Here is a 25,477-nt window from a genome sequence, read left to right on the forward strand (position 1 = left end):
CACTTAGCGCATAGAACAAAAAAGGGAAGGTAAAGCATACAGAATAAACTATTAGTGTTTTAAAAGAAAAGGTGGGAAGGGGGAGGACCCAAAGGAGGAGCCAAGTTGCACACTGAAAAATAAACCATCTGGCCAATAAAAAGAATCAAATCCTAGTCACGATGGTTTCCAGGATAGTCTCATTGCTTCATATTTGACACAGGCATTAGTAGCTAATTTGCTTTTTGCTTATCACTTAGACCAGGGGTAGGCAACCTATGGCACACATGCCAAAGGCGGCACACGAGCTGATTTTCAGTGGCACTCACGCTGCCCGGGTCCTGGCCACTGGTCCAGGGGGCTCTGCACTTTAATTTAATTTTAAATGAAGCTTCTTAAACATTTTCAAAACCTTATTTACTTCACATTCAACAACAGTTTAGTTATATATTATAGACTTATAGAAAGAGATCTTCTAAAAAGGTTAAAATGTATTACCGGCAGCCGAAACCTTAAATCAGAGTGAATAAATGAAGACTCGGCAGATCACTTCTGAAAGGTTGCCGACCCCTGACTTAAACTAAAGCTGGGGCTGAGCATCGAAGTTTGGAGCAGAACCCACACACGAATGACTCCAAAGGTCAGGAGTGCCCGTGTCTTAGGGTTTTGGTTTTTGCCCATCTCTAAATTGAACCATAACATTTTTGAGGGGGTTTTAAAAGCAATAAATAAACCACATGTAACTCACAAGTATCATTTGGAGGAGATCAATCCTACAGTTTTTTTTAACTGTCCTGTAGAATTAAATCCTGGTTGTAGAATTCTGCAGCTTGGTTTAAAAGTTCTAAGGGAAGGAGATTGTAGTCTGTTAAATTATATAGGACTGTTTCATAGGGTATGTCTACGCTATCGATCTGTTGGGGATCGATGTATCCGTCTAGTGTAGACACGATAGATCGATCCCCAAACACGCTCCCCATCGACTCTGGAACTCCGCCAGGGCACGAGGCAGAAGCAGAGTTGACGGGGGAGCGGCGGCCATCGATCCCACGCCGCAAGGACACGAAGTAAGTCAATCTAAGATATGTCGACTTCAGCTACACTATTCTCGTAGCTGAGGTTGTGTATCTTAGATCGATTCCCCCCCACCCGCAGCGTAGACCAGGCCATAGGGACTGACATACCAGTGAAAGCAATAGATGTATACCAGTTTTCATCATTGACTCCTGCAATGTTTTCATTTTAGCAGTCTCCGAAATAGCTCATTCTTTTCCTTAAAAATATGAATGATAATGCAGATTATATCCCAAAGAAAGCGTTTTCATAACAGCTAACACAAATGTTTTCATTTCGAAACTGACACTTCTATTCCCATGATGTGCATTGTAACTACTGGCAAGCACACCTTTGTTTTAGCATCCAGGAGGATCCTAACATATTCCGGTAGATGCCACATGTGAACAAAAACGATGCAAGGGAACAGATTTAATAGAACCAATCACAAGCCAGAAGAGTTGCAGTTAAGGAGTACGCACACATTTCCCTCTCTCCTCAGGCTGTAATGATTAGTGCTTGCTACGCAAGTCACCGCATTGAAATCTGGCTGCCAAAACAGCTACTACCTTTTGAGTGTTTCCCAACCATAACAAAAGCTGGAGTGGAGTTGATTTTTTGGGGGGTGATATTAAATTACAGCATGCCTCTGGCTGGCTGTGGGAGACTCTCATCCATGTGACCTTTTGTTGCCCTAGGTTATATTGAAGCAGCTGTGATCCCTGCGGGTGCTCGACGGATCCGAGTGGTGGAGGATAAACCAGCCCACAGTTTTCTGGGTAAAAAAGAAAAATGCTTTGATTTTAAACTCAGTGTATGCGTTTGCCTAAATGATCAATAGGAGTAGTTAGGCCACAGGTTCATCGTTTGCAGGAGTTGGCTGCTAACGTTGCTTTCTTACTGTGATGTCTCACCATTTCTGTGGCGGTTTGCTCAATGTATTAATATATCGGACAGCAGTAGGATGCTGTTCAGCCTGAAGGATTCCCAGAGCATTTTTATATGCGTAGACGAGTCCCTGACGTGCACTTTGCTCTGGGATGGAACAGAGGAGCTGTCTAATAGCGCACAACAACACTGTGCAACAGTTTAGGGGGAGGAGTAAGGAAGAATGTGGTGTTCAGATGAAACAGCAGCCATTTAGGTAGGAAGAGCATAGCACCAGTTCAAACTAGTAGTGAGGCAGGACAATGCAACTGACTCCCCCAACACACTTACCATACTACCAGGGCCACTTCCTGCAGTACTAGGTTGTCATTTTGCTTTACATCCAAGACCCAGCCCTGCTTAGCCTGTAATGAGCTTACAGCCTGAGGTGGGCTGGCTGCAGCCATCGATCCAGTGCTTATGTGATTTATTCTGCATTTCTGCGAGGCAGCCAACTGAAATAATGGGCCTAGTCCTCCCCTCGTTTACACTCCTGCTGTCCCGCTGAAGTCAGTGCCATTGCACCTGTGGATGACCAGCTAAACCCAGGGTTGTGAGTTCAATCCTTGAGGGGGCCACTTAGGGATCTGGAGCAAAAATCTGTCTGGGGATTGGTCCTGCTTTGAGCAGGGGGTTGGACTAGATACCTCCTGAGGTCTGTTCCAATCCTAATAGTCTATGATTCTATGATCTGGCCCTGGGGGAGCCCCGGACATTGTAGTTTGATCTATTGCAGGGTCAGCAAATTTATTATAAAATGATTAACCCCTACAGTTATGGCTGCGTAGTTTCCTTGTAAATTATAGCTAGCTATAGAGGTAGATACACTATCGTTACATCTACTACGGTACATATATGGCCCCATCCTCATAGTATCATCCTCCTATCATCAACTTTAATGGATTTATCCTCAGAACACCTCTGTGAGGTAAGGAAGTGTTGCAATCCCCATTGCACAGACAGGGAACAGAAAGACGAAGTGGCAGAGTAGGGAATTTAATCCTGACTAGCACCCTAATCACCGGACCATTCTTCCTCTCATCCAAACATATAGATAGTGCATGGCCAAGTAGAAACACTGTTGCAAGCAAGGTAACAAACTGAGCTGAGCTTTTAATGGTCTATACAGTGCCACAATTCCATGTCCCGTTAAGGCAGGAGAAGAGAACAATCAAAGCAGTCTCTGAAATTTGTTGAACCTTTGTGGTTTAAAATTCCGAGCAGGTTTGCCTCAGGATTTTTGTTGCTGTTGATAAGCATGTACACCCCCTGAATCCATTATTTTGTCTATTTGTCCATCAGTTTATCTGGCTCCCCTCAGCACATTAACTGAGTGCTTCCATTAGGGCCAGGTCCTGCAGTCTTTCCTCACCAGAGTATTCCCATTTGGGGCAAACTGGGATTAATGGTTATGTAGTTCTCACTCCGACCACTTGGTGTGTTGCCACCTTACTTAGATGTTGTCCCATCCGCCTGTTCCGTCTCTTCCACTCTTCTTCGGCTCAGGGACTGTGCCCTCTCTGATGGTGGGTGCTACCAGAACAAATAATAGAGAATGGCCGTAACTCCACATAGGAGAATGAGCATTTGACCCCCTCTTTTTTACAGATGGTGGAACTGAGGCATACAGAGGTGATGTGACTCTTGCCACAGCCAAAAAAGTGAGTCAGTGGCAGAGCTGCAAATAGAACCCAAGTCTCATGACTCCCATGTGCTCCTTCATCAGAACCCTTTTTCTTAGATGCCAATTAGTTGCAGATATCAGGATACAGTATGCTGCAGAAAGCTTTCGCAAGCTGATTGTGTCTTAAGAGTTTTGCACAAATTCTGCTATTTTCCTGAGTCTTGGGATGGCGCCAGAATTGGCAGGGAACACTCAGCAAGAGTGCTTCTCCTTGGCTGTCACCCCATCTGCCCTGTCTATCTTCCAGAGTACGTACCACGTAATGAATAAAGCTAAAATGTAATTAAGAAAAAAAACAGCCCCTGCCATTCAACTCTGAGGTGGGCTGTGCCTTGTATTATAAAACCGGCATTTGTAGGAAGCGTGTGTCACTGTTGATGTTATTTCTGCTAATGCAGCGGCCAGTTTTCTGGACGAAGATTACACCTACACATAAGATGTTTGACATATCAAACCATTGGTGGAACAATAAGAGCCAGTGTTTCCTCGAGCTTTGCAAATACTCTGCTTTTGGAAGGCCGTCTTGTTTGTTTGTTTTCCATGAGCTTCATGTAGAGTATTTTTCGGAGGGGTTAGTTTTATCAGCTGGAGTTCCAGTACCGAGAAGCTTGCACTGAATATTTAGAGCCAAAGTTGGTCCTCAGTTACAATGCTGTAACCCTGCTTACTTGCACAGATGTAACCTCAGCAAGTGCTACACCAACAGGTTTGGCTATGACTGAGAGCAAATGTTGCCCCTGCATGCATCTACCTTATCGGAAGATAAGAAATACTGTTCAGATAACATGAAACTGGTTCCTTCCCAGAGATCTTCCCCAAAACTTGAACCAATCCAGTTTTGAGATTCATAAAGGTCTAAGCAGCTTTTCCCTGTATATTTTCTATTTTTGCACATCTCTGGCCTACCGCACCTGGGAACAGGAGTGCTGAGACACCTTGAGACAGGGATCTTCCCACAATACTTGCAGGCCAGTTTTGCAGAGAGGTTAAAATATCTGTGCTTTTAAATAAAGGGCCAAGAGTTTTTTCCCAGCTGCAGTGCATGATGATGCTCTTGCTACACTGAAGTTTCCCAATATTTTATCAACTCTGTAGTTCATATTCAGTAGCCAGGAGGATCTTATTGTATCTTCCAGAGCTGTCTGTTTCCAGTGTCAGTGATCAGACAGGAAGAATTATGCAGTGCCTTGTTAATCTAAGCCCAAGAATAGCAGCAGTGAGTCTCCAACAAGATATGCAAGATAATAATTGGGTTATCAAATTCCAGGCACTGTAGCTTTAATAAGGCACAAGGGCTCTGCACTCATAACAAAGGGACTAACTTTGGAAAGGTTCCTTGTGTTAGTTTCACTCTTCAAGTTTAGTCCAAGCAGGCCTTGTTTCCACTCAGGGCTGGGTGCAGCACTTTGGAACCCTGCTTAATTTGGAATCATTATTCCATTTGCTGGGAGCAGTTCCGGAATAATTTCCCTCCACCTACATTCAGCCCACGCTGGCTGGCTGGCTCAGTTGGCTTTCATGCTAAAGAACCACCTTGAACAGGAAACGCCTCGGCAGCTTACGCCCTTGAGCTCGGAAGTGAGTTGGAGGAGCTGGAAGTGGAAATAAAGATCTGACTGGATGCCAGGTTTAGGATTAGGTTGATTAGTCAGTTCCTGTCTTCCAGCCTGAAAGGAAAAGAGAAGTTAAGGACTTTTTGGTTTTGTTTTAATCCTCTACTGTACAACGTTGAGCGACAAAGCTAAGCATGAGAGAAAGCAAATGCCTGCTACCTCCCGAGGGAAACCACATCCCATTAGTAGTCTGACCTACCTACTTACAGTTAACCATTCCTGTAGACACCTTCCCTCTCCCTTAGAGATCACAATCTTAGACAGACAAGAGTTGGGATTCAGGTCAGGTGAAGAGACTTAGTTTGATGATCGGTGAGACATTTCTCGTGCAATGGGAAGATGCTGGAGGATCTTGTGAATAACAGATTTGATATTTAGAGGCAGCATGATTCCATGGATAGTGTACTGAACTGGGAGTCAGGAGACAATGGGTTAGATTCACTGCCCTTTTTCTGGACCTTTTGAGCTGCAATCTGGCCACAACTGCAAGTTGAGAATTCCCCTAAATGAAGGAAATTGTAAGATGCTGCTGGACTGGAGCCTGGGACCATGGGAGTTCTGAGCCACCGACTCATCCGCAACACCACTGGTTGCTTAGGTTGGGTTTCCCCTTGAGAACCCCATGAAACTGGGTCCTGCAGGAAGTCCTGCCCAGCAGGATCTGAATGGTGGCCCCTCCCAGCTCACTGGTTGGTTGTTGCTAGTTTTTAAACCAGGAAGCCATCATGGGGAGCTGGCTGAGTAACCAAGCAGACTGCCTGCCTGCTTCCACTCCAGATCCTGCTTGCTGTAGACCCTAAACTCCAGCTTCCGAGCCTGGTTTGTTCTCGACTTTGCTATTTGCTTGCTGTTTGTAACCTGGCACCTGACCCGACTTCCTGATATCCTGACTCTTCTGTTCACCTGCTGCCTTCAGCTTGGTGCCTGACCCCCAACTTCTTGATATCCTGACCTACGTCGACGCTGACGCCACTACTCATTTTCTGACCACAACTTAGCAACTGACCAGTGCCCACAGCCTGGCCCTGAAAGGAATTCACATTTGGTGTAAAGCTGGCAGAGCTGGCTCCATAAACCAACTACCACCACCCCCTTCGGGGCAGGGGCAGGGGCAAAGGTGGAGTTTATGTTCCTGTTATGCCCAGCAGGCATATCATCCTGGGAGTACCACAGCCAACTGTCATAAATTAGAGTAAGCTTTAGGCTGCTCTAATTTACACTGAGGACAGGGCTGGCTGAGGATCAGGAAGCCATAATCAGTTTCCTGATTGAGCTCGCCTGCCCCACACTGTCAAGCAGGTCTTGGTAGAGAAGAGACTCTACCCCCTCGGTTCTGTTCACAGCTCTGAGCCACTGGGTGATACTGTACGCATCTCTTCACCTCTCTGTAACTCAGTGTTCCTGTCTGCAAAATGGAAATAAGGATACTTCCCCTCCTTTGCAAAATGTTTTGAGATCCCTGCTTGCAAAATACTCCATGCGGTAAGAACCAAGTGTTGTTGCTGTTCCTTAGTGCTCGTTCTGCTTGGATGCTGAGCAAGCAGGGATCAAAACCTGCCAACCCTAAGATTCCCTCAAGTAAGACATGGCCATTCCCCAGATGGAAGACCTCAGAGATTAAACATGGAGTGCTGGTGTTTCAGCAAGGGGCCAGCTTCCCTCTGAATCCGAATTGATTCCTAGTCTTAGGGAGTGCAGCATGCTGCCTTTCTGCTCATTAAAGCTCTCATGGACCTTTTCACAAGAGTAGGCATGCTTGTCTCAGTAGCTCAGGAAGTAGCCATATTCCAATAGAGAGAATTACATTCCACCCATGACTTTAATTGGATACGGCATTATCCCTGAGCTGGTCATGTTCATGCTGCTGAGAGCCATTGTTTATGCCAGTTTCAGTCTGCAGCAGAGTGTTGAGGCACCAGCCCTCTTTCTGGATTTCTTTCAACCTTCTCCAGCTTCTCCAGATCCATGAGGTCAGAACTCTTGCCAGTTCCACCAGGGGAGTAAACTCTGTGCTCTGTCAGAACACTTTGGTAAGAATCCCCATGAAGGAGAACCTCATAGAAATTTCCTCCTACTCAGCCCCTCCTGTGGGGGGGGATGCAATCTGACCTCTAGTTGCTTGAAGCACACCACTTAGTAATAACCGTTATGGGATGTCAAATGTTGCCTGACTACTGAGCAGCCAGAGGCAAGGGCAGGTCTATAGGCAGTGGTCTCTTGTCATTACAAACATGACTCACGCTAGATTAATGCACCCTCCTACCCCCCCCCCCCAAAAAAAAAAGCAAGTCAGCCTTGTCTTGCTGTTGAGAGGGAGGTTCATGTCCTGACCTTCTAAGTATATTAAAGAACAACATGGAGTGTACCAAAGGCATGCAGAGCTTGCTAGTTGGTGGGGCCTGATCCAAAACCCAAGCAAGCAGATGGGAGCCTTTCCATTGATTCAAAGGGGGTTTGAGTAACACCCCTGCTCATTTAGTTAATTAGAAGCAAGGGTCATAATTTTGACAGAAAGTTAATAAACTGGGACTCAGTCATTAATGGTCAAGAAAACATTATTAAAGAACAGTCTGGCCAGGAGACACAATTAACCTTGAAATTAGAAAACTATCCAGTGGATGAAAAACACCTGCAGGCCACTCCGCTCAATACCCAGTATCTGGATGGGCAAAACAGTTTGGATGCATGGCACTTGACTCTCCACAGAGATTGTGGCCTGGAATTTTCTTCCCATAAAATCAGGTTGCCCCTGTATCTCTCAATACTTTTGCTTTCATCCCAAAGTCCTTGGAATAACATTCCCTCCCCAGTAATCTGAAGAATGTGGAAGTCACAAAAATTAATTTGAAAAGCTGCAGTTGTTCAACATCCCGACGGACAGAATCGTCTTTCAGTAGCTGGAGAGTTGAAGTAGCATTTGTACATGCAGTAGCCTTTTCTGAAAGGAAATAGATGAAATTCCAAATACCTTTGCCTCTTAATAGTATTTTTAAATGACTGACTTCCTGCATGAGGGTCTGTCTTGCTTTCACAGCTGGGTTATTTTATGGAGGAGTTTTCTGCACTGGTGCTGTCCTGATGCACACAACCCTTCCATTAATTTCAATGGGATATGAAAGGGAAACAGGTTTGGTCCCTTAGGGTATGTGTACATTGCATGCTGAGCCTGGGCTCTGACTCAAGTTTGAGCCCAAGCCCCCTCTCCATCCACACACAAATCAGTCTGACTTAGGTCAGCAGCACCCAGGCCTTAGGACCCTGCTGGGGGCTAGGGATCAGAGCCTGAGTCCCTCTGGGCACATCTACACAGAAATAAAAGACCCATGGCACTGCTGCGATTTGCCCAAGTCAACTGACTCAAGCTCACTGGACTTGGTCTGCAGGACTAAAAATTGCTGTGTAGACGTTCGGGCTCGACCCAAACTCTGGGACTGTCCGTCATTGTAGGGTCCCAGAGCACAAGCTCCAGCCCAAACCCAAACCTCTACTCAGCAATTTTTCAGCCCCAGAGTTCTTACCCCAATGAGCCTGAGGGCTGAACCAGGCCAGCCTTGGGTCTTTGATCCCTGTGTAGACATACTTTCTAAGACTCGGGTCCAGGCCCTGTCATTCTGTGGTATGAACATAGGTCAAGCTGCAGACCCAAGTCAGAAGGTCTGCATGGTGCAGTATGGATGCGTTAGCACGGCTCTGAGACCCAGGTCCCAGGTCTACCATGCAACATGGATGCTTAAGCTCGGGCTTGGAAACATCGACTCCACAAAGCTGGGTCCCTCAGACCCAGACTTAGTGTGCGGCATAAGCCTCAGAACTGTGGGCTATTTGTTGACTGATGGAGGCCCTGTTGATTTGTGGTTAACTCATACAACGGCCTGATGCTAATCCCTTCAGTGTCAAGGGAAGGACTTTGATGGGTTTTAGATCAGGCCCCAAATTAATAAACTGAGTCTCTGTATCCAGCCCTGGTGTATTGTGCCCAGACATGAGAGTATATACATCAGTCTGGGCACAGTACTGGAGCTCAGTGAGAGATTTCACCTAGTGAACCTACAGGGCTTTAGGCTGTGGCTGAAACAGCACTTTTCTGACCATCCAAAAGGATGCTTATGTTCAAAAGGCATATAGGCACATCCAAGCAGGTGGAAATTTAGCCCTGACAGGATTGTCAGAGAGCTAGCCCTGCACAGCATTCGCACACGCGCGCCTCACAAAGATTTTGAAAAGGGTTTTTGGTGTACCAGGCTCTTTTATCACCTGCTCTGTCTGCACCTTTACAGCTTGACCTGCTTCCATCAAGATCAAGAGTTGCCAAGGCATCACTTGCCTTAGCTCCCTACATTGCAGGCCTCAGAGCAGACAGGACATCCGGCTAGATGCTGAACATAAGCTTGATGTAGATGGAATGGAGGAAATGGCTGGAAGCTACTTTTCTGTTTCCCTGATGCTGGGTCTGCCAGGACAAAATGGCCCCTGAAATAATTTAGAGCAGCCTATGGGCAACTCTAAATTGTGCTAGCTGGAATGTTCCCATAGGGGTCACACACCTGGCTGAAGATTGGGCAGAACACAGTCCACTCCATCTCCTCCTGCCCCTGAAATCCCTTGATCCCTCCTTTCTGATTCAGCTCTAAGAGTTCGGTTAAAGAATCCATCCAACATCTTCATTATGGAAGCCCACATAAACTAAAAAAATATATATTCTTTGACGCTTGCAAATCTTCAAACATGTTTCTGGAGCTCATAACCAACACAGAGATTTTGTTTCCTTTTTGCCCAAGAAAGGTTTAGGAAATTATTTAGGAAAACTTAAAACATACTAGGCAAAAATTGTGTTGCTGCACTTAAAAGGAAAAGTGAGAGTTAATGAACGATGAGTGTTCTGAAATGGTTGGAGTTCTGAATACATTTCACTATTTACTGATTTCAGCAAGAATTTCTTGGACCCAGCTGCTAAACTGTCAGACTTCAATCAGGTGCAAGATGAGCAGCCTAGATAATAATGTACAAGTCTTGTCTCATAAACCAGGAGTCTGTTTAAAGCCAGCAGTGTTTTGATTCTTTTTCACTCTACAGCTGCCAATTTTAATAGCTTTGAAAGTGTAACACAGCAAGTCTGCAAGCTTCAAGGAGAGAAAGGAAAGCGTGAGATTAGCTTATGGCTGGTTTGCAAGTCTCAGACAATCAAAGGGGATCAAATAGGTATTCTGTTCTATCAAGTTCTTACATTGTGCTTGCTGCTTTGGTATCTGGGTGTCTAGATCTATCTAATCTACTAACATCAATACTCTTTCAAAGGTTATGAAATGAGTGCTTAGACTTGAGTGTAATCTTTATAATAATGTAGTTGCTTTAAGTGGAGGAAACCATTAATTTCCAGAATCCCAAATGACAGAAGATTGCTTTCTAGAACAGTTTCATTACTAATGCTATTTTAAAGTTTACATATATATTTTAAATGTAAAGCACATTACAGTTTGTTTATATACACATACATATATAAATCAATGTAATGATGCTGTCCATCTAAAATGTAACTTGTATTACTAATACCATATTAGATTATTATTGAAATAATTATATGCATCTGATTGACTGTTCACTAATTATGCTCTCTGTTTACTGTTCGCACTTCACACCTTGGACAAGAAAACTGGGCTAGTAAGTTCCATTCTTTTCCTAGTCAGAATGTAGTCACTTTAGCATTCTGGCTCTTGTGCACTAGTACAATGCTCCAAGGTTACATTTAAACCCAAATGAAAGCTCGTTTCATTGAAAGTTAATAGAAAAATTCGTAGTAATCCTAGTTGCTTTTACAAAAGAGACATTTTAGAGATAAACTTATGTGAGGATATGCCTTTAATGTGTATGTTCTCCTGATATGCATCAGATAGCAAATACCTTGTACAAGCATTGCTCATGTTGGGTGAGAACTCATTCAATCACAGTGGTTCTCTAACTTTTGTCCTGGTGTCTTTTGTGTCCCTTTCACACAGCAAGCCTCTGAATGTGACCCCCACTTTATAAATGAAAAACACCTTTTTTTATATATTTAACACCATTATAAATGCTGGAGGCAAAGCGGGGTTTCAGTTGGAGGCTGACAGCTTGCAACCCCCTGAGAGGTCCTGACCCCTAGTTTGAGATCCCCTGTTCTATCACTACTGAATGCAGTGGAATGACTGGATGCAGGAGTCCCCCAGTGTAAGTTAGAGTTAGGCCATCTAGCCTGGTACAGTTAGTATCTTTACAAGGACACTGTGTAATCATTCTTCCTTCTGTTTCATTTATAAATGGGTACTGCGCAGCACTGCTCTCCCCCCCCCCCCGCCCTTAATCTCCTGGCAGTGGAGTAACATAGAAAATGTCTCGATATTCAGAATCCAGAGGACTTTGATTCTTTAGAAATTAGATCCAAACAATTAAGGTAGCAAAACTTCAGCATTTCCAGTTTACATGACATTAATGTTAGATAATAGCAATATTAATGTTAGATAATAGCAATTTTAATGTAATTAGAGATGCCTTCCTACGCTGAAATGCAGAATGTGCACAGTTTAGCTACTTTGTAACTCCTCAGCTAAAACTAAATACTTTATTTTTCCTTTGAACTCCCATCTGGTACAAGGCTACTGCATCTTGCAGTTGAAGTGGGCTGATGCTGAATCACTGTGGGTCTATCTTTTAATTATGTAATTGCTTTCATTTCCTTCCATTGTATTTGATTCTTTCCAGCTTTAAAAGATTCCAGTAAGAGGTCCATTAACAGCGACTGGAAAATTGAGCTTCCTGGTGAGTTTCAGATCGCAGGCACTACTGTCCGGTACGTGCGAAGGGGTCTATGGGAGAAAATGTCTGCCAAAGGACCAACTAAAATACCACTGCACTTGATGGTAACTTTATATCCTTTGTTTATGTTTCTTAAGTGATGCAACATAAAGGGTTTATATCCAAGCACAAAGTTCAACTTAAACTATTTGCTTCCTCCCCAGGGTTTTAAGGAAAATCTATTGCTTCTCCCCCTGATTTCTTTTGCAGGATTACAGGGGCAATGGTTACATCTCACTTAAGGTCTATTTTGTGTCAGCTTGCAATCTCCATAGAAGCTTCACACTGGGATGTACATTACATAATGAGACATAAAGACACTGTTACAGACCCAGTTTTCCAAGGGCCTCTGTGTTTTGTGCACAGAACCATTTGCACTTGTAAAAGGACATTGGCTCAACTTCCGAGTTGACTGACGCCAGTGTATGTTTCTCTGTTTAAGTGACCTTTTGCTCACACGGGTAATAAAAGATGCACATTTTATGTATGTACAAAACACATGACCTGTGCAAATTGGGCACTGTGTATTGATTTACACACACAAATCATCTTGAATTATATATTGAACGGATTGAGACCTGTTACATTTTTTTGATGTGGTTCAACATAGTCTTTCTATTTGCACAGGATGTTATTTTATAAACACTGAAGCAGTGTGAGTCAAGAGACCTCTTGGGTCAGGAGATTAGGAAGCTTTTCCCAGTTCTGTCACTGGCTCAGTGTGTAGCTTTGGGCACGTCATGTAATCTGTCTCTGACTTAGTTTCTCCATCTGTAAAATGGGGATAATAATACCGCTGCCTCCCATGGATGTTAATACGTAAATGTTTGCAAAGGGATAGAAGACACTATAAAACCACAGCGTACTGTGAAGTATGCACTGCTTCCTCTAACTTCTATTTTCTGTCCATTTTAATTTTTCTAGGCACTGTTTCCTTTCTCTGTGACTTTCTTGCCAGGATCTGCCTGCTCCAGCCCTTCTTTTAGACGCTGCTAAAAATCAAACAGTTCTGCTTTTCCTCACCTAAATTTGTCAGGCCCCTTTTTAATCTGCTTTGCGCTGCTCTCATTTTCATTTTCATTGTACTGTTTGAAAAGCTCAGAGCTACCATGAACTTGTCACAAAAAGGTATAAGAATATTAACCCTTCCCTCTTCACCTTGCTTTTCACATGCAGCTCTCAAAATGCTTTTACAAAAGAAGGGAAGTGTCGTTATTCCTATTTTAGGGAAGAGGTGTGGAGTGACTTGTACGGGTCACACAGCAGGCCAGTGGCAAAGCTGAACTGAGATTATTCCTCAGTATTCAAAAGGGCACATTTGGGGATTCGTGCAATTCCCTCATATATTCATGAAACTCGTGGTTTGTGCATATAAAGCTAAACCTGTACAAAAGACTTGGGCTTATATTTTCTATTAGCACTTTTTAAAAGTCAAATTTCCATGGTGACTTCTTCAACATTAAGAATGTCAGCTTCACAGTTTGGCTTAGATCCAGACTTTCCACCCTGAAACCAAACCTCTTACAAAGTAGCCTGTATATTACTGAAGAACTGTCTGTCCTCGGGGCACCATATAAAATATGAATTTGCGTGAGCTCAGGTTTGTAAAAATGTTGTGTAAGATTCCTGTGCCTTTTGTGGCTAGATCTGACTATTCCAAGGTTTTCCTTGGTTGAGGCTCACAGCAGTAGATTCTGGTGCTGTCATTTTGAAAACTTGAGCATTGCTGTGTATCTTTTTAAATGGAAACAAAAAAAACAGCCACCTCCCCGCAAATATCCAATAAAATAACAACAAAAAGGATTGTATTACTAGGAAGCTTCTCCATAAGCCCTATTCATTATACAGCAGAACCTCAGAGTTACAAACCCCTCGGGGATGGAGGTTATTCGTAACTCTGAAATGCTGGTAACTCTGAACAAAACATTATGCTGGTTCTTTCAAAAGTTTACACAGAACATTGACTTCATACAGCTTTGAAACTTTACTATGCAGAAGAAAAATGCTGCTTTTAACCATCTTAATTTAAATGAAACTAGCACAGAAACAGTTTCCTTACCTTGTCAAATCTTTTTTTAAAAACTCCCTTTTTTTTTTAAGTAGTTTACGTTTAAACACAGTACTGTATTGTATTTGCTTTTTTTGTTGCTGTTGGCTCTGCTGCTGCCTGACTGTGTACTACTTCTTCAAGTGCTTGCTCATGTCCATTCCAAGTAGATGTGTGTGTGCCATGTGCGCAGTCGTTAGAAGGTTTTTCCCATAGCGGTATTTGTCAGGTCAGCTGTGGAGCTCCCTGGAGTCAAACTTTCGTGGTGATGTATATAGGCCCCTGCCGACCTGCTGCCTCTTCAGTTCCTTCTTACCGCCAGTGATGATCCTTAGAGCAGCTCTCTTCTCTTGCTACAGCAAGCCAACAACTGTCTCTTGTTGTATATATAAATAGTTAAAAACTTAGTATTAGTTAGTTTTGAGTAGTTCATAGTTAAGATACGTTTTAGTTGGGGACCCTCCCCCTCCATGTTTTCCCTCCCGGGGATTGAGGCATGCCTTGGTCTCAGGAGTTCAAACTGTGTGGGTCCTGTCTGAAGCCAATGCCAAAGGGAAACCCACACAACTCCTGCTTGAAGTGTTTCAGGGAAGCCCTGAAAAGTATAAAATCTGCAGTCTGAAAAGTATAAAATCTGCAGAGGCTTCCACCCAAGGACTAAGAAGGAGAGGGAGTTTAAGCCCAGCTCTTTGGTGTGGAGCGCACCGGTCTCAGTAAGAGAGGCTGCATTGCCAAGAAAGGACTTGGGCTCCAGGGACCCTCAGCACCACCATTCCCGACCTCTTCCAGTGCGAGTGCCCAGCATCGCTCCCTTTCTCCGGTGCCACACAAGAAGGAGATGATAGAGGTCCCTCTCTCACTAGAGCAGTGGTGTGAGAAGGCGCTAGTGGGGTGCATCCCATGCCGGAACACCCTACTCTGGCTCCGACTCAGCCGGCACCGTCAACTTCGGCCTCACAGGGATGTCCACTGAGTCTGGTTCTCATGGAATTCCTGGTGCCAGAATGTTGGTTGGAGGAGTTAGACCTTCCCTCCATGCCGAACACCTTTGAGGTGGCTAGTGGCCTTATAGTGATGATGGCGCAGTCCCCCACACGGGCACCAGCGCCGGCACCACAAAGAGGCACCATGCCTTCTATGGACAAGCCGGCGATGATGCGGCACCGCTCACCCTCCCCTCGGCACCACTTCCCAGCACCATCTCGCTCCACACTGCCTTGGTCGCCGAGGTCAGAGTCCTCGTCGGATGCAGAGGCAGAGTCATACACCTCTCGGCGAAGCCAGCACCGCTCTCAGCACCATTCTTGGCACCGCTTCAGACAAGAGGGGAAGGGCAGACATTGCCTATGATGCCGTAGCCACCCAGTGGCAGGTGCCGGCTCAGTGGCCCTTCTGGACCCAGTAGGCCTATCACCAAGCCCAAGGGTCGGGGTCCAGATCCTTGTCAGTGGTATCAGAGGCATGGGCCCCTCCATCATCATCTGTAGCCCGGGAGCCTCCGTGAGGCCAAGAGATGGGCACACAGGCCAGCAATGAGACAGCAGCAGGACACAGCACCGGGGCTGGCACTGAGACTGGCACGGGCCTGGAAGCTGGCACCACTCCCAGCACCACGCAAGACGTGTCGGCACAGGGGGATCTCCACAAGCTGGAGAGTCAGGAAGACCCGGTGCTCCCACAGGCATCTTCTTCATCCTCCGCAATGAGACAGAGGTGGGCATATCCACCACGCTGCCGCCATGGACAACAGAGCCCACCAGGAGTTGCTCAGAAGGGTGGCTCAGAATTTGGGCACGCAGGCAGAGATGTCAGAAGAGACTGATCCTACCGTCAACACTCTGGTGCCTGAAGGTCCCTTGAGGGTGGCTTTGCCCCTCATTAAGACCATACAGAGCACTACTAAAGGGTTGTGGCAAATGCCCACCTCTCTTCCTCGCCACAGCCAAAGGGGTGGAGAGGAAGTATTTTGTGCCTTCAAAAGGGTATGAGTGCCTTTTCACGCACCCTCAGCCTGGAACTCTGTGGTGGCGGCTGCCAACCGAAAGGAAAGGCAAGGACAACCGGGACTGACTCCTAAGTCCGAGGAGGCAAAGAAGCTGGATCTCTTCGGTAGGAAGGTTTATTCTACCGTGGGGGCTCTAGCTTCACATTGCCAACCACCAAGCAGTCCTTAGCCGCTACAGTTTTAACTCTTGCAACTCGTTGTCCAAATTCAGGGAGCTACCATCGGAGTTTGCTGCTGTCCTCGAGGAAGGCAAGGTTGTTGCAAAGCCTCCTTACAGGCCTCCTTAGATTCGGCAGTCTCAGCAACCCGTACTATTTCAACAGCCGTAGTCAACAGCTCCTTCTCATGACTTCAGGTGTCGGGACTTCTGCACAAAATCCAGCAGACAATTCAAGACTTGCCTTTTGACTGCTTAGGGCTTTTCTAAGAGCAAACAGACTCTAAGCTCCACAGCCTTAAAGACTCACGGGCAACACTGAAGTCCCTGGGGCTTCATGCACCAGCCCCCTTAAGGAAACATTTTAAGCCGCAGCCTACCCCTCGCTTCTACCCTGCTCCCCCTTGACAGGATTGTGCATCACTATTCACAGACAATACAAAAGTGATGTTCTATATAAACAGATAGGGTGGTGCTTGCTCCTCTCCTCTGTGCCAGGAAGCCCTCAAGCTGTGGGACTTCGACATTGCCTATTCGATACATCTGGAGGCATCATATCTCCCAGGTTCCCAGAACGAACTGACCGATCATCTCAGCAGGTCATTTCAGAATCACAAGTGATCCCTCCACCCGGATGTCGTGACCAACTTTTTTGCAGAGGTGGGGATTTCCCCAGCTAGACTTGTTCCCAACACAGCGCAACAGGAAGTGTCAGCAGTTCTGTTCCTTCCTGAATCACAGCCCAGGCTCACTCGCAGATGCCTTTCTCCTCCCTTGGAGCACCTGCTGTATGCATTCCTGTACTTCCCACTCGTTCACAAGGTCTTGCTGAAGGTCCAAAGAGAGAGAGCATCAGTGATGTTGAGAGCCCCAGTATGACCACGTCAACACTGGTTCACCACGCTTCTAGACCTGTTGGTCGACACACCTATAACACTGCCCCTGGTCCCGGACTTGATCACGCAGGACCACGACCACCTCCAACATCCCAATCTAGAGTCTCTTCACCTCACAGCATGGAAACTCCTTGGAGCTTGCATGCTCAGACTCTGTTAGGGAGGTTCTCCTTGGCAGCAGGAGCCATCCATTTGAGCCACTTATATGGCTAAGTGGAAGAGATTCTCAACTTGGTCACTGCAGAAGGACACTCTGCCGTTACAGTCCTCGGTTCCTTTCATCCTGGACTATTTACTGCACCTAAAACAGCAAGGCCTGGCAGTGTCATCAAGAAAGGTGCACCTGGCCGCCATCTTGGCTTTCCATCCCGGTTCTGCTGTTTGCTAACCCCTTTCTCAAAAGACTAGATAGACTGTACTCTCAAGTAAGACAGCCGATCCCCCCATGAGATCTTAACCTGGTGCTCTCAAGGCTGATGGGCCCTCCTTTTGAGCCCTTTCTCCTCTATCTTTCCTGGAAAGTGGCATTTCTAGTAGCTATAATTTCGGCCAGGAGGGTGTCTGAGCTTAAGGCCTTGACACCCGAGCCCCCTTATACTGTTTTTTATAAGGATGAAGTACAGTTGTGGCCACACCCAGCTTTCCTCCCAAAGATAGTTTTGCAATTCCACATGACTCAGAACATTTTTCTTCTAGGGTTCTGCCCTAAGCTGCATGCTAGTAACCAGGAATGAATGCTCCACTCCCTGGATGTCAGACAAGCGTTAGTTTTTTACATTGAGTGGACAAAGCTGTTTAGAAATTCAACACAACTCTTCATCACAATTGCTGAGTGACTGAGAGGGCTTCCAGTGTCATCCCAAAGGATCTCTTCATGGATCACGACCTGTATCAGGACGTGCTATGACCGAGCAAAGAAACCTGCCCCAGCATTAACAGCACACTCCACAAGAGCGCAGGCTTCCTCAGCATCATTTCTGCTGCAGGTGCCCAGTCAAGACACCTGCAGGGCAGCGACATGGTCATCAATCCACACCTTTATGTCACACTATGCCATTACTCAGCAGGCTAGAGATGATTCTGCATTTGGCAGAGCGGTGCTGCAGTCTGCAACTCAATGAACTCCGATCCCTCTTAGAAACTGTTTGGGAGTCATCTCCTTGGAATCGACATGAGCAAGCACTCAAAGAATCAAAAATGACTCCTTACCTTTTTGTAACCATTGTTCTTCGAGATGTGTTGTTCATATCTGCCTGCCTCCCCTCTGTTGGAACATCTGGCAAGAAGGAACTGAAGAGGCAATGGGTCGGCGGGGATCTATATACATAGCCATGAAGGCACGACTCCAGGCAGCTCCACAGGTGACCCGACGAATACCGCTAGGGGAAAAACCTTCCAACTACTGTGCACGTGGCATGCACACACCTCCCTTTCGTCACTGTTGTTCTTTGAGATGTGTTGCTCATTATCCATTCCAAGTAGGTAACTGTCTTATCTGGTTCCAAATGAGGTGTGTGGTTGACCTGTCAGTTCATAACTCTGGTGTCCGTAACTCTGAGATTCTACTGTAATACAACCCGACTTTTCAGATATTAATAGGGGTGATTTTTTTCCTTTCTCTCCCGCTTCCCCAGATACGCTTTAAAGATGGGCAAGAGACCAGTATCGGACCATTAGAACAAATATGCAGCTCAAAGTCATTGGGAGAGTAATAAACAAAGCTCACTTAAAACAGCACGTAATTTATTTGAAACTCTTTTCTCAAGTCAAATATTAATCTTTTCCCTGAACTAGGATAGTGCTTTTAATTCTTTCAACACAAGAATGAAAAGGATGGTTACCAGTTACCTCGAAATAGAAAACTGTTGTTTAACCAGTGGTCTCCAAACTTTTTTGATCGTGCACCCCTATCGGTTAACCTGATGAAGGGGGGGAAAAAAGCTCTCCTCTGCCGTGCACCCCCAAGGATCCTCTTGCGCACCCCACTTTGGAGACCACTGGTTGAAACAACAGTGGAACACACTTGACTGACAGAGAGCCAGAAGCCTCACTGAATCTATTACGACCTGCATTTGAAATCAATTTTACACACACACACATGCACACACGTATATTATATGTGGCTATGAAATTGGTTTCATATGAGCCCTTCGATTCACTCATTTTGTTTCCATACTGAGATAATAAGGATCTCATTTAAGGAGCTGTTTTTTAATACTTGGGGCGTTTCTCCAAATGTGTTACTGTAAGTATATTTCTTGGATAAGTGAATGTTTGTGTAGCTAGGCCTATGCTAGACCTCCTCTTGGCAACAGAGGACAACCAAACCCTCCCGGAGCACAGAGATGCTTTAAACATGACTGTTTCCGTAGTGCAGTCGGATGAGCTGCTCATACCTCGCATGCTTAAATAAAGTCAGGGCAGGACTTGAGTTCTCTGCTGACTGTTGCCTAATGTTTTGGATTCTGCAGAAAGCTTTGTAAATATGATGATCATGTGGTCCATCGCGGGCTTAACTTTGGCTTCCAGCTAAGAATAAAACATGCCTTATACTGATAGACTTGAGTGCAATCTATTTCCTTTACAAAGAGAAGGTTACGGGGTGACTTGATTATAGTCTGTAAGGAGGAAGAAATATTTAATAATGGACTCTTCCATCTAGCAGAGAAAGGTCTAACATGACCTATGGCTAGAAATTGAAGCTAGACAAATTCAGACTAGAAATAAGGTGTCATTTTTTAACAGTAAGAATAATTAATCATTGGAACAGTTTACCAAAATGGCAGATTCTCCATCACTGACCATTTTTAAAGGAACGTTGGCTATTTTTCTAAGAACTCTGCTCTAGGAATTATTGTGGGAAGTTCTGTGGCCTGTGCTGTACAGGAGGCCTGTCTGGATTATCACAGTGGTCCCATCTGGCCTGAGAATCTATGAAAAACAAAGTTTCCTCTGTAGCTAAAGCAAAAACTTCTCTTTATTTCCCACTCCTCCTGGAAGATACTTTTCTGTCTGGACTTGTTTACTGTGGAGATCAACTAAAAGGTGCAGAGTGCCTGCTGCTCTTACAGTGCTCATTGTACAGACTTATAGGGAGTCAATTGCCACAACTCAGATGAAACTGGGCAAAATTTTCAGACAGTTTATTCACTGAAGTGCAGTTTTGAGTTGACTGAAACTATTAGCAAATAGTTTTGGCTGGAAAAAAATTGACAAAAATCAAAACATTTTGCTTCAACTTTATTAAAATAAACTTTTCATTTTGAAATATAATTGGATTTATTTTGAAAAAAATACAAAACAAAAAGATGGAAATAAAAAATGGAAAAAACAATAACAATTGTTTCAGGTCAACCATCAATGAAATTTTGGGGAGATTTTTTTGTTTTAGCTACTGAACCAAAATATCAATTATTCAGACAGCTCTAAACTCAAGTCCAGGCTTCAAGCACGTGTACTGTCATTTTATGCCCCATCCCAAGTCATGGGTGCTTATGGACCTTATTTGATTGGGGGGGTTTAGCGGGTTGAAAGTGTGTTTCCAGAGCAATGAAGAGTCAGAAAGGCGCATACCTGTGGGTGCCTGGAGGGTTCCTGTTCAAATTACTGTTCTAATGCTACTGGGGTTATGTTGTAATAGTAATTATATTTGTTTTTAAAAATCACAGAGGCCACATCCTCAGCTGGGGTAAATTGGCATAGGTCCTTTGACTTCAAAGGAGATACTCCAATTTACGCCCACTGAGAATCTTGGCCAGAAAATAGATGTGCTCCAAAGTCAGCTAGTAAAGCCCTCCCGTCTATCTGTTACGTAGCACAGTAATTCAGATAAAAGATGCAGTGGGTCTGTTTCTTATCTCTCACTGGTTTTACACTGGTGGGACCCCTTTTACCAGAGTTACTCAGTGACTCAGAGAGCCAAATCTGACCCAGTGTGTAAATCCAAGTAGAATCGGAACTCCACGCCCACTCTGACTGATAATGAAGCACCCTTTTTCAGCCCTCCTTTTGTTTATAGTGGTCCCTTTTCGTGAATTTCACAGAGTAGAGAGGCTGGAGAGGTCATACGTGAGTCTGTTAGAGGCAGGTTTCACACCTCAGCATCACTGCAGTGGCAGCGTGGTAAGAGAAGGAGTTGGATGGAACCACTGATGTCAGTGCCTGATGTGAAAAAGCCCAGTGCATTCTTCCTTTCTTCAGAAAATACCGGTGTGTAGGGAGAGACAGTCACATCCCATTGGTGGGCTTTGTCAGTTAGCTCAGGACAGACTCGTTCTTGTCAGCATAATTTCCCATGGTGATGATTTGACTTGTTTATTGATTAAGCTGCTAAACACGCCTCTCTGCAGCATTAATAAATTCTCGTGCCATTAAAGTGTGAAGTGATAACGACGTTAAACTCAAAAACCACCTCTCTCCCCCAAGCCACTCATCCTCCCAGAAGGTTGAGTAACTAGATCAGCCTGGGAACAAGCCTGACTTCCCAAAACAAAGTAAGGCACGTATGATGAATGGCATCTTAATTCCATGCAATCGTTAACTTAATTAGTTACTTTATGAACGTCAATCTGATTTAATGTTTCCTGCTGGCGAATTAATTCTGTTTTGAAGCCAACACACCAAAAAAAGCGAAGGCCAAATTTTTCAAAATTGAGTACTTAACGTTAGACACCGAAGCCTCGTTTTGGACACCTCTATAAGTTGCTTGATTTTTCAGAAGCTCTGAGCACCAGCTCTCGTGGTTTTCCTTTGTGTCAGCACCTCTGAAGGTCAGGCCACTTTGATTGTAGTGCCTAAACAAGGATTTGGGGGCCTTTCTTGAAGCACTCGCCTTTGAATGTGTTGGCCTGAAACAGCATTACTTGCTTTGTCATCTCTGCACTCTGTTGGCTTTTCCAGTTCAGTGTATTGTAACAGCCTTTCTTCTGCTGCTCCACCAGGTGCTGTTATTTCACGACCAGAATTATGGAATTCATTACGAATACACCATTCCTGTCAACTATACTGCCGAAAACAGAAGCGAGCCAGAAAAACAACAGGATTCTTTGTACATCTGGACACACAGCGGATGGGAAGGATGCAGTGTGCAGTGTGGAGGAGGTAAGGCCATTTGGGAATGTGGTGGGATTGTTTTGTACAGTGTTTGCCAAGGCAGGCAATAAAGAGAGGTGAATGCAGAACACAGGCTGCAGCGCTGCCAAAGCACAGATATCACGAGGAAGGCTAAGCTACGGAAATAGCTGTTGGCATGGCAATTGGGTGAAACGAAAGCTCGCTTTCACCAGATCTGCGAGTTAGCAGCAGCCGTGCAGTCTATACTTGGTCAGTGTTCTGGCAGGGCTGCTGCTTTGTCGGTTCATTACTATGCAGTGGAACTGCACCTGGTTTAGTGCTTCACGGATGGCTCAAGGCACTTATATGCAGCCCCATATCTCAAGGCTCAGTCAGATTCTTGGAGCAGAGTTTTCACAGGCATGCAGGCATATTTGCTGAAAGAAACTTCCTTCTCTGAGGATGAAGTAGGAGCCGTCGCACTGTGACAATTTGCTGTAGATTGCATCAGAAACCCTTAACCAGCTAACCACATTAGCACCCTGCAGATCACACTTTTCAGTTGATTTTTCCTGGGGCATTCTGGGATAGATTCACGAAGCCAGAGGAGGACTTGATCCCCACAGAAGACAGTTAATGCTGCATCTGCCACTATATGTTGGCTTTCCGTATATGGGAGAGGCAGCTTTAATTCTCCCTAGGGAATCAGGTCACACCCTGGCCAAACTCCTTTCACGACTAACACTGAGTCGTTGGTGCCAGCTCCAGCAATTCATCCCATCATGAAGATACCACAAAGGAGTTAGAGTGCTCGGGTTAAAAGCCTCACTCCTTGTCAGGTTTGCCACCCCCAGGATCCTCCAGCCTCACTACACTAAATGCCTGTGGTTTTTTTCCTTATAAAAATTGACTTGTTTGCTTTCCTTTTACAATAACAATTTTTCCCAGTTATTGAGCCCTCACGAGAGCGAATCTTAAACCTGTTGACAGGGTCTTAGGTACAATAGCCCTTCCACACAATTAGGGGCTCAAATATCACCTAGCAATATGGGTCCCACCATCAGTAGGCTCATATATGTCAGTTCTCAAACACTTCAATTTTCAGACACGTTCCAGTACTTGTTCTTGGTGGAAAGGTCTTCTTCCCTTTGGGACTCACTTATGGTTCTAAAAGTGATCAGGGACTTAATTCACACTGGACTTTCCAGTGATAGGTATTAATGGGTTGGTTTTTTTTTTGTTGATTGGTCATACATCACGAGTAGGAGTGGCACCAGGGTTTCTGGCTCCCTAGGCAGAATTCGGGAGGCAGCATTTTGTGTGCCCCCATGGGGCGCATGGGAGCTTCCGGTTCCACTCCCATCGCGCCGCCAAAGAAGGACCCTCCGCTGAAATGCGGCACACGACAGCAGCAGTCATTGAGCTGGTCAGTTCCCTGCCGCTGTTTTCCATGGCACGTCGACAGAAGGTCCTCCTTTGGCAGCACGACAGGAGTGGAACCGGAAGCTCCTATGCACCCCGTGGGGAGCGCACAAAATGCCGCCCCCTGAATCCTGACCACCTAGGGTCGCCTAATGGAAACGCCGGCCCTGATCACGAGCATTCAGTTTGTCAAGTATATAAAACAGCCAGACTTAAGGTTATAATGGGAGACGCTTGAGGAGTTTCCACCAAATAAATATCATTAGGGCAGGTTTGCATGGTGAGTTGGTGATGTTTACATCGTGACATCATGGTGTTGACTCACCGTGTTGAAAGGCAACTATCTCGCTGTCACAATGCAACATCTTTGCATCAGCGTGGATTGTTAAGCCCAAGGTGCTATATTCATCAGTGGAGTTGAGCCCCCTTCTCAGCTGATGCAGAGACATAGGTTGTGTGGAAATAGTAGAACCATTCTGGAGTGTGTTGTCTTGAGCCGGAGTGTGAAATTTAAGGATGAAGTTCTATGGAGGTTGGACAACAACCAAACTGGCCATGATGATACCAATAAGATTTGGGGAAACTGTCCAGATATATTACAGAAAGTGCCCAAGCTGTCTAAGGATCAGAGGAAATGAGGGAAATTGGTGATGTCCCAATGACCTGCAGGAAGCGGTAAAGAAGAATGGCAATGGCAGAAGAAAAAAAGAGTGATGGTAAGTTCTGAGTAGTACAGACTGGTACAGAAAGTAGCTAAAAGAGCAGTTGCAGAAGCAGAGGGTCAGCCATGTAAAGGACTGCTCAGGACTCCTAATGAAGGAAAGGGGAAGAGGAATAGGTAGATTAGCCAAGATTAAGCAAAAAATCACAGAGAACTTGGGAGCTGTGAAGTGTGTCAAAGATGAAAATGGAAGAGTACTAGGGGAAGATGGCGAAATCATTAAGTGGTGGCAGCAGTTCTATCGGAAACTGCTCACTGAAGAGAATGTGAAGAAACCATTGAGGGAAGTATGCACAAGCAAAAACCGGACAAGACCTATCACCACAGTGGAGACTCAGACAGTGCTAAAGACAATGAAACGTGGGAAGACTGTGGGAGCAGATGATTTACCAATTGAAGTATTTAAAGCATTAGACCATGAAGGAATGGTAATGATGACAAACTTTTTCAACTTAATTCTCTGTTCTGGAAAAATTCCTAGTGGGTGGAGGAAGAGCGCATTGGTTCCTTACTTCAAGCATAAAGGAGATGTGCAAGTATGCAGTCATTTACTGACCCATCAAGTTGATGAGTCATGCAATGATGTGTCCGAAAAGAATTATTGAGAAAATACTTTGGGAGGCGCAGGAGCATCAACTTGGGTTTGTGCCAGGAAGGCCAACAATGACGAGAGAAATGCGTTTGCAGGAGAAATACGGAGAGAAGCACAAGGAATTGCACTTAGTATTTGTGGATTTAGAGAATTCCTAGACAGTTGTTATGGAGGTGCCTATGGGTACACAATCTGCTGGAGTGGTATGTTCAGACTATCATGGTCATGTACCAGGGAAGCACAACAGTAATGAGAAGCAGCTGTGGCTACGGTGAGTCATTTACTGTGAGGGTAGTCCTACATCAAGGATCAGCCCTTAGCCCTCTCTTATTCGTGATTGCAACGAACACCTTGAGGCAGGAAATTCGAGGAGAGGTTCCGTGGAGCATGCTTTTAACCGACAACATTACATTGTGCCCTGAAGATAAGTATGAACTGGAAACAGCCGTAGAGCTGTGATGGGCTGCATTAGAAAAAAAATGGCTTACTCATCACCTCACAAAA

General features: G+C 45.1%; 1 protein-coding gene across 2 annotated transcripts in view; it reads left to right on the plus strand.

Annotated features, from left to right (window-relative positions):
- The window catches only part of ADAMTS17 (ADAM metallopeptidase with thrombospondin type 1 motif 17), a 265,553-nt gene that overhangs the window by 180,731 nt on the left and 59,345 nt on the right, over positions 1-25,477 (plus strand). For both annotated transcript variants that reach the window (XM_030578668.1, XM_030578669.1), the window contains 3 exons: positions 1,731-1,811; positions 11,989-12,146; positions 22,127-22,286. In XM_030578668.1, the coding sequence (XP_030434528.1) occupies positions 1,731-1,811; positions 11,989-12,146; positions 22,127-22,286 (399 nt within the window). The remainder of the gene's footprint in view (positions 1-1,730; positions 1,812-11,988; positions 12,147-22,126; positions 22,287-25,477) is intronic.

This window comes from Gopherus evgoodei, chromosome 10, assembly GCF_007399415.2.
Source record: "Gopherus evgoodei ecotype Sinaloan lineage chromosome 10, rGopEvg1_v1.p, whole genome shotgun sequence".
NCBI classification, from domain to species: Eukaryota; Metazoa; Chordata; order Testudines; family Testudinidae; genus Gopherus; species Gopherus evgoodei.